General features: G+C 22.2%; 2 protein-coding genes across 2 annotated transcripts; one reads left to right on the top strand and one right to left on the bottom strand.

Annotated features, from left to right (window-relative positions):
- Positions 1-64: 64 nt before the first annotated feature.
- On the bottom strand, positions 65-1,246 carry LOC122504732. Its single transcript, XM_043615949.1, has 3 exons — positions 1,099-1,246; positions 418-599; positions 65-249 (listed from the first exon to the last, which is right to left on the bottom strand). The coding sequence occupies exons 2-3, from the start codon at positions 596-598 to the stop codon at positions 65-67; spliced, it is 366 nt and encodes a 121-aa protein (XP_043471884.1). The 5' UTR covers position 599; positions 1,099-1,246.
- Positions 1,247-2,071: 825 nt separating this feature from the next.
- LOC122504724 (probable maleylacetoacetate isomerase 2) lies at positions 2,072-5,072 on the top strand. Its single transcript, XM_043615943.1, has 5 exons — positions 2,072-2,246; positions 3,319-3,370; positions 3,977-4,125; positions 4,276-4,480; positions 4,615-5,072. Exons 1-5 carry the CDS (start codon positions 2,229-2,231, stop codon positions 4,842-4,844), a joined length of 654 nt encoding a protein of 217 aa, XP_043471878.1. The 5' UTR covers positions 2,072-2,228; the 3' UTR covers positions 4,845-5,072.
- Positions 5,073-15,683: the final 10,611 nt, after the last annotated feature.

The following is a 15,683-nucleotide window of genomic DNA, read 5'->3' as shown; positions in this document are numbered from 1 at the left end:
TAGTAATTATGTACAAGAATTTTAAGAAACTATTAAAAAAAAGAAGAACTATTGAAAAGAACTTTCAGGAGTTACTCTCTTCGGTCCAATTTTTATCAATCATCACCTCCACATCTCCAGTACCCTTTTTACTTTCCATATACTCTTTTCTCCTGTCAACTTCATATTCATTGACTCTTTTCATATTGAATCCGGAAAATTCAATGACTGTCGCATGAGGGACATTCATTACTTCAAGGTATTTTTGTGCTGAAAAATATGAAAATTTTTATTTACTATAAAATAAATATCTATTTTCATTATTTTTATAAATAAAATAAATTTTATTCATTTCATTTATTGTTATTTTTATGGTTTAAAATTTTTTTATTTTTATTAAAACAAACTGAGGAATGAAAATGAAATAAGATCACTTACTTTTTCCAGGACCTTCTGGAATGTGTTGTTTAAATGTCCAGTACAAGAAAAGAGAAACAAAATTCCATCCTAGAAATGCATAAATCCCAGATAATCGTCGAGTCATTTTTTGTGCATATTTGTGCTCTATAGGAGCCATTTTTGTCTTAAGTTTACGTTTCAACCAATTCATTCCCAACATTCTGTGTGGAAAAAAGAAACTTTACCTAATTTCCTTTTTAATAACAAAAAAAAATAATTATCGATCTCTTTTTACTTTTATTTATCATTAACACAAACTCCTTAATATCAAGTATAATATATTTTTGATTTTGTATAATTAATCAATTTAATTAATTAATATCTACATTAAAAAAAAGATATACATAAACATAAACTTATTAACTTCTTTTGGAAAAATTCGCATTCGTTGCTTAATAGATAGAAAAAAAACTGTAATTTTTGATTAAAAATATTTCTGATTTCAATAAATAATGAATGATTCAATGACTTTTTAAATCAATGATTTTAATTTAATTTTCTTTATAAGGAAATAAATTTTACATTTAAAATTATTATATTTACGATATTTTATATAAAGATATAAATAATATAAATGTAAACATAACCTCAAAAGATTACATGCACCTTTTAAATGTCTAAAAATTAACGTCATAATAGAAGTATGAATATTACTTTTACCTGTTAAATTTATTCTTGAACTGCTTGATTTAAAACGAATCACAAACTAATTCGGAAATTAGTTTACTAAATATTAAAATAATTTTTAAAATTTCTAAAGAGCTTTTCTATTTTTTTTCCGGAAAAGTCCAGCTGAGCAGACGATATTTTTTAGAATACACGTCTCTGATTGGCCAATATTAAATTCAGAGCTCAGGGGCGTATAAAATTTCCACCTTAATGTTAATTTAAATTGTTAGTTTATTTAAAATTCAAAAAGTAGTAATTAACAAATTTTTATTTTATAGCCAAATAAAAGATTTACTAATAAATCATTACTTGTGGCAAAGCAGAAAATTAAAAATGCAAAAAATTTAAATTTGTATTTAAAATTTAAAGAAACGGGAAAATTCCGAACAATACGCCCCTGCTTTCTCGGAGAAAAAAACTAAAAATTGATTGGTCGCTTCTAGCCATTGCGATGTCGCCAACATAACAAAACTATATTGTGCAAATCTTAACAAAATTTGCAAAAAGAAAAATTAATATTATAATTTTTATAACTTTCATTTTCTTTGGAGTTGTTTACGTTAACAATTTCTCCTTTCTCTTTATCACTTATTTTTTATTTAAAACCCAACCAAAATTATTTCTATCACTGTCGAAATATTTTTCTCTTGTCGTAAGCCTAATTTTTGCAAAAATTTAAAAATCTTACCCTTATTATTGAAACAATTTGTCGAAACAGAAAGGATCAAACGATTTTACACTTACTATGGAATTAACAAGACTTTCTCACATACGAAAATCGAATTACAATATAGAAAAAGAATTAATTTTCAAAGAGTACAAAATAATTAGAAAAAAATTGAAAATATTGACATCAGGATATCAGGGAATTTTATCGGTAGGTTGGCAGGGCCGTATTTATCTCTCATCCCACCCCGGGGGAAAAAAGGAGGTGTGGGAGGGAGACATACAGAGTGAAGAAGAAGAAGGGGTTCCGGCAATCGAATAAAAGGGGGAAGGAGGTGCAATTTCGCGCGTTGACCGGATTCTCAAATATTGTCGACAATTTTCTCATCATTTAGAATCGTCGTATAGTGAAAATAAATTGTTCCAGCGAATCTTTCCGTCCGTGATTATAAAAAATGTCCGTCATGGGAAAGGTAAGCGATCAAATTATCCCTGTATATACAATAACAGAAAATTTTGCACAAATTTATTTTCCATAGTCGGCGGTGGTCAATTTCTGTTTTATCTCCAACCCCTCTTGACTTATACCATTGGCTACTATAATTTTAATTATTGTCTTTTGTTTTATATTTTTGAAAATTCTTCGGTTATAAAAATTTGTTTACGTTTTTTTTTAAATATTCATATGGAAATTCCGGTTTATTCTCTCGGGCGCCGACATAGACACACACAGGCACATATACAAACCTGTTTTTTTTTCTCCGAGAGAGACAAATAAGCGTGGACGTCTCGTCATTATGAAATTTGATGTAACGATTTTTGGGGTTTCTAGACTCCCAATCATCCCTTATTGTAATTGTGTGTTCTTCATAATCTTCTAATTTAGCGAATCTGGCTCATAAATTACGAATTATTGGAAATTATTCGCTTTTTTAAGGGAAGAAAAGAGAGAATTTCTAAAAATATTTTTGTTTACTGGAAATTATTTTCAAATCATGGGGGAAATATAATTTTCGCAATATTTTGCCTGATGATGGGGTGGAGAACACATAACCTATAAAATTAAATAATTGAACAGAATTTATTCAAGAGGGTGGATTTTTTTTCCTTTCCTTTTTGCCGGACTATTAAAATTACTTTATTTCCTTGTGTCAAAAAATAGAAAATTGAGATATTTTTTTTTGTTTTTAAATTAGTTTCGAAATTTTAGTTATCGGTATCGTTTAATGCATTGTTTTTCTTTTTATTTGTATCGTTTTTATCGTTTTTATCACATAGTCGATAATGTCAATTTAGTTACGAGTTTTTAATTGTTGTTAATTATTATCTAAAAGCGCGTATTAATTATAAATTGATGGAAATTTTTTCATGAAGGAAAAAATATGCTAGAAAAAAAGAGAGAAAGTTAGAAATTTCAAGGTTATTACTGCGCCCACTTTTTGAACCTGTTTATTTATATTTAGAAAACATTTTTTTTCTAAAAACTAATATTTTTATTATGCAATTAAACAATTATGAAAAAGTGAAAAAATTATTTATGTGCAGCCTGTTCTCTACTCCTATTGGAGGAGTTCCTGTTCGTGGAGGGTGCGAATTGGTAATTATATTCAATTAAAAATCAATAAGGACATTTTTTTTTATTACGAGATAAATTCAATGTATTATTTATTTGTTTGTTTATTTACTTATTTATCATTAATTTTATTTTTTATTAATAATTTTTGTTATTTATTTAATAATCGTTTATTCATTCTTTATTTTTTTTATTAACTTCTTTGTGATGCGCTCCAAAACAAAAATTTCTAAAATACAAGAAATTTTAAGGTTATGTTTGTGTCATTTTTACCTTAATTACAACTTTCTTTGTTTATAATTTGAAACTATAATTAGTTTTTATCGACTATTTTAGAACTAATGAAAACTGGAACAACTCGTTTACATAAAAAAATTGCTCCTTTTTGTTTATTTTAATTTCTGAAATTACAGACATAACCTAAAATTTTTTGCTTCTTTGGTACTTTGGTTTTTCGAAACTTATTTTTTTATTATTTTATTAACTAAATTTTGTTATTTATTATTTTATCAACTAAATTTTATTATTCATTATTTTATTAACTTATTTTTTCGTTACTTATTATTGGATTATTATTTATTAACGCATTTTTGGTTTAATTAATTTAAATATTTTTTTTTTCCTCCGCAGCATTGAATCTAAAGGAAATACCGTACGATATAAAACCGATAAGTTTAGTGAAAAGCGGTGGCGAACAACATAGCAACGAATTTCGAGAAATAAATCCAATGGAACAGGTGCCTGCCCTTCACATCGACAATCATACTTTAATTGAATCTGTAAGTTTTTTTCGTCAGGAAAAAGAATTTTTTGAAAATATTTTTTTTCTTGATGAAAGAATTATTTTCTTTCATCAAGAAAAAAAATGTTTCTTAAAAAAAGAAAATAGTTTCTTGAAAAAAGAAAATAAAGACTTGATTTTTTTTCAGCTGAATATTCTGCAATATTTGGAGGAAACAAGACCACATCGTCCACTGATGCCAGCAGATCCAGTGAAAAGAGCGCGAGTTCGAGAGATTTGCGAAGTTATAGCAAGTGGAATTCAACCGCTTCAAAATTTGGTTGTTCTCATTTATGTTGGCGAGGAGCGTAAAAAAGAATGGGCACAACACTGGATCACACGAGGATTTACAGGTTTTTTTTTATTTTTAATTTATACTTCATATAGTTAAATTTAAAAGGCTGCTTTTTTCAAAAATTGATAAATTGATTAGAAAATAAATAAAATCATTGGAAAAAAGAAGTAAATGTTAATAAATTGATTTTAGCTGTGGAGAAATTGTTGTCATCGAGCGCGGGAAAATATTGCGTGGGCGATGAAATAACATTGGCCGACTGCTGTTTGGTGCCACAAATATTCAACGCAAGAAGGTTTCACGTTGATTTGAGACCATTCCCAACAATTTTGAGAGTCGATCGCCATTTGGAAAATCATCCGGCCTTCACTGCCGCTCATCCCAATAACCAGCCTGACTGTCCGCCCGAGGCAACCAAGTAGCAAGCAAGGCAGACCACACTCTTTCTCTTCTAAAAATTTTTCCTCTGGAGAAAAATTCAGAAGCTCGAAAGATGGTGGTCACTTTTTTCATTTTCACGGCTTTTTTGCGATAAAAGACTTTTTTTCTACTTCTATCAAGTTTTTTTTTAATTATTAATTATTAATTAAAAAATTTCGCTTTTTCAGAATTTTCTTTAAAAAGGCTAAACATTTTCCATTTTTCAATATTAAAAGTTTTTCCTGTTTTTTTTTTTTTCTATTTTCTCTTTTGATAATTTGGAAATTTTCGTTTTTGGTAATTTTCTATTTTACAAATTTTCCATTTTTTCCTTTCATTTCATTTCCTTTTCTTTTCTTTTTTCTTTTTGATAATTTTTTATTAATATTTGGAAAATTTTGATCGATAATAATTTTACAATTATTATTGTAATTTTTTGCAATAGTATAAAAAAGAAATTCAAAACTGAACAATTTTGATATTTTTTTTCTTGAAAATATAAATGAAACCTTTTGTTCTAAAAAAGCCGTGAATATTGAGTTCCGAAACAATTTTCAAATCGAGTAATTTTTCTACACCCTTTTTTACCACGTTTTTTGATAGAATAAGATTTGGAAATTCGTTTCGGAACTTCTTTACATTATGCAGAAATAATTAGCCTATTTTTCTCATTTTTTTGGTTCAAATTGTTTTATTTGTTGTAGAAATTTGCTTTCTATAATTCATTTGAATTGAAGTCTCTTTGGCAATTTTTTTGTTCGGAAAAAATTACTATTCATTTTTAAATTAATATTAAAGTTTCAATTTAATGAAATTTAAAATTTTAAATTAGAAATTAGAAATTCGAGATTTTTCGAATTTGATTTTATCTTTTTCGAATTATTACTTCGACTATTAAAAATTACCTCAATTGCCAAATTCGAAACTTGAAAGAAATTTTCATTTTTCAATGAAAATCGTTTTTGATAAAAATTATTTTTCATTCCAAAAGTAATTTTACTTTAAAAATAAAATATCGAAAGAAAGGCGGTGCTTCTTTGTTTCCAAAAAAACCGAATTTTTTATTCTTAAAAAAATCGTTCTTTTTTACGAAAAAAAATTCGTACCATTTTTTACGAAAAAAAATTCTTACGCTTTTTTTTACGAAAAGCGTAACATTTTTAAAATACAATAATTATTTTTAGAAAATGGAATTTTTTATTAAACTTTGCGATAAAAATGGTTTCTATCTTTTACATGAAACGATATAATTGTAATAAGAAATTACGCTTTAAAAAAATGCGTAAAAATTCTCGTTCCGGAGAGAATGAAAAAAAAGTCTTTGCAAAGTTCTTCCAATTTTTTCCGATTATTTTTTTATGGGGCACAAACTTTTTTATACATTATTATAAAAAGAAGTAACAAATAAATAAAGAAACAAATAAATAAATAAAAATAAATAGTAAAAATAAAAATCAAAAGTCAGGTTCTAAAATTGACTGATAACGGGGCAATATTATAATTAATCGATTAATTAATTTGTGTTTTTTTCTGTAACACTCAATTAATGTTTGTTAATAAATACACTTTATTAATTAATCGACTTTAATTAACTTTAACTACTTTAATTACTTTAATTAGTTAATTAGTACCGAAATTTCGAGAAATTGAAAATCAAAAACTAAAAATTGAAAATCGGAAATTAGTTTTCGATTTCTATTTCCAATTTTCGATTTTCAATTTTAAAATAAATAATTGGAAATTAAAAATTGAAAATCAAAAATTGTAATTTGGGAATTTTCTCAAACTTTTCTCGAATAATTTTTACACAGTTCGTTTTCTTTTTAAACAATATGTGTTAATTCAAAGAAAAAAAAGTTTGTTAAAGCATTTAATTATTGTTAATTTTTTTCGAATTTTTCCTTTTTTTTTTAATTAGTTGTAGTTTCAAAGACAATATTTATAAATTATATATGTGTAGCAATATTTTCACACGCAGATTTCAATAATATTCTTTTGTGATATTAATTTAAATGCTCGGCAGCAAAAGAAAAAAAAAGTACAATTTTAGAACCTTCGAGAGAATGAAAAATTGAGAAAAAAAACAAGTAAACTTCGACTAGTGATATATGCCTAATGTAAAAAGTGTTAGATGTTTACACCGAAGTTAAGAAACGAACAAAAAAAAAATAAATAAATAAAAATTGTGAAAAATGTGTTGTCCTTAAGTAAGCTGCTTATTGTCCTCGAAATAATTGTCAAATGAAATTAATCTGAGCGTCTATTGAGGGAATATTCAAAAATTTATAAACTTGTGTTTATAAAAGTATTTTTTTTTTACTTTTGATACCTACAAGTTTAAAAAATATATTTTGATAAAAAAATTCTGTTATATTTTTTCGAATCTTTAGTATTTTATTATTTTTTATTTTCTATTATATTTTCTATTCATTATGTTTTTATTTATTTATTTTTTAGTATATTAAATAAAAATTCATTCAAAATATTAAAAAATTTTGAATTTTATTTGTTTTCTTGTTTTATGTAAAAAAAAAATTAAAATAGAAAATATTAAAAATCTTTTGATTATTTAGAACAATTTTAATATTTTCTTTCGGAATTTTTTTTCTACTCTTAATTTTTTGCCCCTGAAAATTTTTAATTTTATTCAAATCGAAAATAAAACAATTCAATTTTTTTTCAATAGAAATAAATTCAAATAAAAAATATTAAAATTGTTCTTTTGATTATATAAAACAATTTTAATATTTTCTTTTTGGAATTTTTTTTTCTAATTCTATTTTTTTTCCCCGTTGGAATATGTACTTATTCCCTCAGTGGACAATTGAGATTAATTTCCCACGAGTTTAGAAAAGAAAATAACAATGAAAACTTGTAAAAACAAATTTCAAAAATTTGTTTAAAACATTCTAAAAAGTAAATATTGTTGACGAACGATTGTGATTTTTAGCATTCCGTATTTTTACATTCTGTGAGATTTCTTTATGTCTTCTGATGATAGTTATTTTCATTTATCGATAAAATATTGTCAAAACTTCGTATGTATTTTATTATCGAAAAAAATTGTTCGAAAACGACAAAAATTTGAGATTTATGTTTCAAATCTTCAATTTTATTGTTTATACGGGAAAATTCTAAATATTTTCGAATTCGTATCATAAATTTTCAAACTTTGTGTTTCTTTCTGTTGAAAGAATTTTTAATTTTGTTGCTTCGTGTCTTTTTATCAAAATTGTTAAAATATTTCGAAATTTAATATTTTTTACTGTATTTTTTAATATTTATTTAACTTTCATTGTTTGAAATTAAACCTAATTTTTGTTTTAATTTCCATTTTTTTCATCACGATTTTTAATTCTTTTTAAATTAATTAATTTTTTATCATTTTGATTGTTAATAAGTGAAAATTCGTTGCGTGTTCAACTTGATCAATTTTATTGAAATTTTAAAAACTATTTTTTAATTTTTTTTTAAACTTTTTAATTTTTGAAAAATTTTATTAAAATTATTTTTAAATTTTCGTTTTATATTTCACGTTTCAATAATCAACTAGTAATTTAATTTACTTTACCTTTTAACAACTGAAATCAATAGAGAAATTTTTACAATCAAAAAAGAATTGGAGAGAATTTTTTTCGATAATTCAATGCAGAGAATGGAGTAAAATAAAAAATAGGAAATTTTCATTTAAAAATGGAAAGAGGAAAAAAATTGTTACTTTAAATTTGAACTTGGTCCTAATGTAAGTAGAATGTAACTTTTTAGATAAGTATATCTGGGTATTAGGCGTTTAAGAAGTGAGATTGTTAGGAGAGTGGATGCAAGCCTGTATAAAATGAATAATTAATTAGTTTAGGAATTAATAATAAACATAATGAACAGACTCATAGATATTTTATAAGTGAAAGTGATCATGTACGTTTATTATGCTTTATAGAGAACAATAAATTCTGTGTCATAGTAATTTAGCTTTTTTCATTTCAAACTATGTAAAGGAAAAAATTCCGAAAAAATTTCAACTAAAAGAAAAAATTCCAAAAAAAATTTCAAACTAAAGGAAAAAATTCCAAACAAACTTTCAACTAAAAGCAAAATTGAAATATTGAATTAATTAATAGAAATTAATTTCTACTTACTTTTATGCTTTCGGAAAATTCCAAATTTTTCGAACAGTTTTCTCTTCACCATAAAAAAAAACTCTAAAAAACCTAAGAACAAATTTTCTCGTAAAAATCGAGAATTAAAAATGACTTTTATTCTATTTTTATTGTTTCGTTTGTAAGAAAATAATGAATAATAATTAATTAATTAAATTTTGTTCCACAAGTTTATTTCACTTTCAAGTAAAATCATTTTAACAATCAGTGCTAAATAGTTAAACAATAAAAAAAAATTCTCATTGCGGTATTTTTTTTTGTTTTCAATTACAGATTTAAAACTAGTTTATTTTCCCTTTATTTCTTTTTCTCTTTTATAAAAAAATACATTTATTTAAAATATTGACTAGTTTTTGTCGCATGTAAATAATTCTATCGATACCAATAATAATGAAATGCAAATAGAGATCTGTTTTTTTTGTTAATGATTATTATAATATTTTGTTTAAAATCGCAGAATTGGAACAAAAATGAGAATGTATACCTTTTTTTTCTCGTTTTTATACATTTGAGCCAATTATTATTTTCTTTGAAATCTTTTTTTTTCTAATAAACTTTTTTTAGATAAAATTTTTATTTTCTAAACTACATAACTTTTTGTGCAGATGTGAGACGAACACTTACAATTAGAAATCGTATTTTATTTATAAGACGATTTTAACGCTTAAATTAAAAATTATTTTTCTCTTTTTACACTATATTTACATTTTTTTTTTTTTTTTTTTGTTAAAAATATATCATTGAACTTGGTTTCAAATTTTCATTTTATCAAAATTGAGGAAGATTTTATTTCGATTTTCAATTTTATTTTTATTTTTTCAATTTTCCAAAAAAAAATACCAAAAGGCGTACTTTTTGGAATTTTTTTTGAAAAATAGTATAAAAAATAGAAATTTACAAAAAATTCTTCAATTTTGACAAAATTCCGTAAGCTCGTAATCTTATAATTATTATTAGACACAATTTGGTTTTTGAAAACAATTTTTCTTCAAAAACATTTTTTTTAAATTATTCCTACAAATATTTCGGTTGAAAAAATTATTTCTTAGGGAAAAAAATTGTTTTTCTCCCACAAGTATAACAATAAATATGAAATGAAAATAAATATGCAAAATAAAAAACTTTGTATGAAAATATATTTGTTTTTTATAATATACACAGGAAATAAAATATTTTTCTAGTGACTTTGTAAAAATATAATTATATGCAATGGTGGGAATTTTATAAATTAATAGAATAATGGAGTAAAATTTTATGAAATGGGAAAATTGACAAAAATAGAATAATAATGAGAGTAAAAAAATAAAAACATTGAAAATCAGAATTCTAAAAACATAATTCAATGGATATTTAAGAAAAATGTAAAATTAGAACAAATTTTACATTTTTAACACTTTTTTACATTTTACAATATTGAATATTGTATCAAAATATTCAAAGGAGAAAATTCGAAATAATTTCTAAAATTAAAATAATATTATTTAATTAATTCAGTAATATTAATACAATTATTAATTAATTAATTAATTAATTAATTGTTAATTAATTTATCAACCATTAATTAACTAATTTATTAATTTGTCAATTAATTAATTAATATTAATTTACTAATTATCAATTATTTAATTAATTTACTACTTATTAATTATTTAATTAATTCACTACTTATTAATTATTTAATTAATTAATATTCATTAACGAAAGAAGTACATTATACAATAATAAAATGTAAATATAATAATATAATCTCTTTCAATTTTAAGTAACACATAATATATTAAAATATAAAAATCTTGGTATAAATTTACAAAAAGAGAGAAAAGTTTACAAAAAACAAAAAAATTATTTTAAACAATAATTATTAACAAACGAATAAAAAAATAACAGAAAAATAATTTTTGCAAAGAAAAAATGTTCAAATAAATAAAAAAAATACGAAAAAAATAATTCTTGCAAAAATAATTAAATAATTACAACAAAATTAATAAAAAAAATTATATTTACAAAATTTACAAATATTACAAAAGAAAATCACATTTCAGATTTTTTTTATATAATTTTTTGTTTGACTAGAACCAAAAAAATTGTAAACAATGAATAAAAAAATACTTAAAAAATTCATTAAAAAATAATTCTTGAGAGAAAAAATTTTAAAGAAGTAAAAAAATATAAAAAATAATTCTTACAGAAATAATTAAGGAAAAATTACAAGTTAATTATTACAAATAAAATATTTACAAAATTTACAAATGTTGTACAAAAAACATGAAATGTTGAGAAAAACGGCTGAAAATTAAAAAATCACAATTCAAATTTTTTTTAATAAAATGTTTTCTTCTAGAACTGATTTTTTTTCCTTAAAATAAAAAAAATCAGAATTAATTCATAAGAAATAAAAAAAACGAGAAAATTTCCTAATTAATGAAAAAGTCCCTTTTGTTTGATGAAAATCCTGATGAAAATATATCAGCAGACCTGTCGAGTAAACTCAAAAAAAAAAAAAAAATGAGAAAATGAATACAGTAAATATTTTTAATAATAATAATAATATAGAAAAATGTAAAATGCACAGAGAAAAAAAATAATGGAAAAGATGAAATATAAATATATTTTTCGTTTGCGTAATATATATAAAAAATGGACGGTGTCCGGATTTTTGGTGAAATGAAAAACAACAGAATGCATTTAATGAGCGATTGTTTATTATGCTCTTATGATCACTTGTCATACAGGTAACGATGCTTCTCATGAATGAAAATAGTTAATATATTATGTATATTTATATCATTATTTAACACTGAATGGAATAAACTGATGATGATAAAGAATAACAATTCGAGGATGCAAATAAATGTGGTTAAAGAGTGTATATAGAATAATATTAGAGTTTCTTCCTTTCGTATGTTGCCATAATAATAATAATAATAATAATAAGAATAATAATAATAATAATTAATTAATTAATATTAATAACGATCATTAGAATAATGATCATAATTTTTAATAAATTTAATTATAATTTTCAATAATTACAATTTTAATAAAATTATAATTTTCATAATTGTAATTTCGATAATTATTAATTGTTAATTATCAATTATAATTTCAATAATTACAATTTTAATAATTATAATTTTGAATAATTACAATTTTAATAATAATAATTTTTTAATAACTATAATTTTAATAATAATAATAATAATAATTTTAATAATAATAATTCTTTTAATAATAATAATAATTGTAATAATTATAATAATTATAATCATGTCTAATAATTACACTTTATACTCAATAACAATAATAAAGCGTACACCCGACGCGCTTCTTTTTTTTCTTTTATTATTTCTGGAGTATGCTTTTTTATTTTTAGAGGATCAGGACTCTAAAAAATAAATTATATATATAATATATATATATTTTTATGTATTTATATTAATATATTTATATCGTTTTGAGATGCGCTGCTCCGATAAAATGGAAAACTCTTCTATATATATAACTCTTATTATTATTTATTTTCTTTTTTTTTCTTTTTATATCTGCGAGAGTCATTAATGTGATGCATATTACAGCGTCGATTTGCTATAACTATAATTAAAAGCCGAAAAAACATTTTTAAATAACCTTCAATATTATATTATCGTTTAAAAAAAAATATTCCCCAGCAAATAAAACAAAAAAAATTATTTTTCAAAATTTTTCCCATAGTACAAAAAATTGCTTTTCACTGCATAATATTTGTCAAAACAAAATTTTTTAATTATAGCAAGTAATTAATTAACTAATTAGTTAACTAATTAATTGCCAAATTTATTAATTAAGTAATTTATTAAATAATTGACTAATTAATTCAGTAACTAATTAATTACTTCAATAATTAACTAATTATTCAATTTGTTAATTAATTACCAAATTAAGTAATTAAAATTTAATACAGTGAATTAATAATAAATAAATTATAGTTCAATTATCGACGAAGCTAAATACCGAAAAATAGTAAATTAGCAATATTTCATTAACGTGTCGTTATGCATTTTTTTTTAGATAAAAATTACAATTTTTTTTACTTTAAAAAAAAAACTTTAAAACTTATTTGAGAAATAAGTGACAAATATTATGAGCGTAGCGAATTTTTTTTCTGTTTCTTATTCAAAACTTCTTTTTATATTTTTTTTTATAAATCTCAACGAAAAAAAATCATTATGGTAACATTTTATTTTGTGCTTAGTTCCTATATACCACTTTTGGAAGAAACAAATTTCTTCTCGTGTAATTTGATCATAAGAGTTTTAATGAGAACTTTCCAATGAAATTTAAAAAATGGTGTTTTATGCTTTTTGATTTATTTATTTATTTTTTTTTTTTGAATGAAAATTGCCAAATTTTGCGATTTTCTCTTTTTTTTAAACTAATTTTTTTAGAAATTTGTTATCTACCTAGTTCAAAAATTTTCTAATTTTGAATTTCAATTGTTTAGCAATAATAATATTGATTTTGCTAAAGTTTTGGGAAATTATTTTTCGAAATGATTTTTGGAAATGTTTCGAAATTTATTCCCATAATTTTTAAAGTCGATTAAAAATTCTTTAATTTCGATTTTAAAGCAAAAATTTTCAATTAAAGTATAAAAATTATAATTGTGTAATTAATTAATGAATAATAATTAAAATTGAATAATTTGAATAATAATTAAAATTAATAATTGTATTAAAATAACTGAACTAAAACGAATATTATGTTTGTAAATAAAATTCACTAATTTTTTTTTTGTCGAATTTCTTCTATAAAATTCAATAAATGAAATCATAATAAATGTAAAATTTTTTTTCATTTACAAAAATCGAAAAAATCGCAAATTTGTAATTTTTTTTTGCGAGAAGAAACTAAAAAAAATTTCTGATTTCTCGTGTGATGGACGCGTGAGTAATAAGAAAAGAAAAAATAAATAATAACTTGTTCTCATTGGTATACAGCCTTTCGTGAAAAATGAGAGACAATTCGAGTAAAAAAAAAGAGGCGATTTATTTATTATTTTTTTTTTTTTGTCAAACGCCATCAACACACTCCACTGTCAATATGGACAATTTTTTCATTTATATAGATATATACAAGAAATGTGAAAAGAAATTGTAAAAAATATTTAATTACGATTTATATTAATGATAAATATTCAAATAAAAAAAACAAGAGAAAGAAAAAAAAATATTTTGAATTCAGTGTCATATGCAAAGAAAGAATAATGATAATAAAAAAAAAAAAATGACAGTGACGAGAAAATTTTCGAAAGCGCGATTGAAACCAAAAAAAAAAGAATTTTTCTTTTAAATAATATATAGAGAGGCAGGACACACGAAAACTCTTAAATTAGTTTATAGCCAAAGGAATGTATCGTACAATACTTGATCGTACTCAACCAGCGATTAAAGACTTGTCTGGTTATTAATTATTTAAATTAATAATGTTTTTGCAGCCTGCTGCTTACAATTCTCGTGGAAGTTGCTTGCTTTATTTTCTTTTTTTAAAATTAATATTTAGCTATTAATTAATTAACAAATTAATTAACAAATTAATTAATAAATTAATTCATAAATTAATTAATAAATTAATTCATAAATTAATTATATTTTAAATTAATCATTAATTTGATTAATTAACAAATTAATTAATTTTCCCCCCAAAGATCGAAATAAAAATTCTTTCCTACAATGAAATTTTCCCTTTCTTCACAAAAGAAAAATATTCCAATTGTTTTCAATTTTTCTTAAATTCAAGAAAAAAAATTATTTTCTTTTTTATTGAATATTTTCGAAAATTTCCTTTCAAAAGAAGTAAATAAAGAAATAAAAAGGAAAAAAATTATTTTTGATTCTTTTCCTTTTACTGTAATTATTTAGTTTGGGAAATTTTCGAATTGGAAATATTTTTGAGAAAAATGGGTAGAAAATTCTATTGTCCAGGAAAGATTTTCTCGAAGGAATTTTCCAATTTTCATTATTTTTGATTTTTTGCTATTGTTTTTTGGTAATTTTGTAATTTTCCATTATTTCCATTGACTCAATTTTTTGTTTTGAATTTTATTTCAATTTCAATTTTTCTATTTGGAATTTTATTTTAATTTCAAGTTTTTAATTAAATTTCCTTTCAATTGGAGCGAATTTTTCCAAATTCATTTAATTTTCTCTAATTTTCACAAAAGTTTTTTTCTTCAAAAATTGACTCAATTTTTTTTTAATTGGCTAAAATTTTTCCAATTTAATTATTTCTAAATAAACGCAATTTTTTTCATTAATTGCGAATATTAAGAAAATTTCTTAAAAAATTCGTACCAATTTTTTTTTGACATCTCAAAATTTTGCTAAATTGTTCCAATTTGTCTACAATTTTTTTTAAATTGACTGTAAATTTTTTCAATTGTCTTCATTTTATTTCCAATTTACTATAAATTTTTGTCAATTGTCTTAATTTTGTTTTCCAATTCACTATAATTTTTTTCAATTGTCTTAATTTTGTTTTCAATTCACTATAAATTTTTTCAATCGTCTCCATTTCTTCAAAATTGACAATAAATTTTTTCCCACTTGAATAAATTTTTTCCAATTGATTTAATTTTACAATTTTCATTTAATTAAATCAATTTTCCATTTTTTTCTCCTAAATTTCCATTTTTTTCTCCAGAAAAAT

This window comes from Leptopilina heterotoma, unplaced genomic scaffold, assembly GCF_015476425.1.
Source record: "Leptopilina heterotoma isolate Lh14 unplaced genomic scaffold, ASM1547642v1 Lhet_312, whole genome shotgun sequence".
NCBI classification, from domain to species: domain Eukaryota; kingdom Metazoa; phylum Arthropoda; class Insecta; order Hymenoptera; family Figitidae; genus Leptopilina; species Leptopilina heterotoma.
The sequence above is the reverse complement of the archived record's forward strand: the minus strand, read 5'-3'. Positions and strand labels throughout refer to the sequence as shown.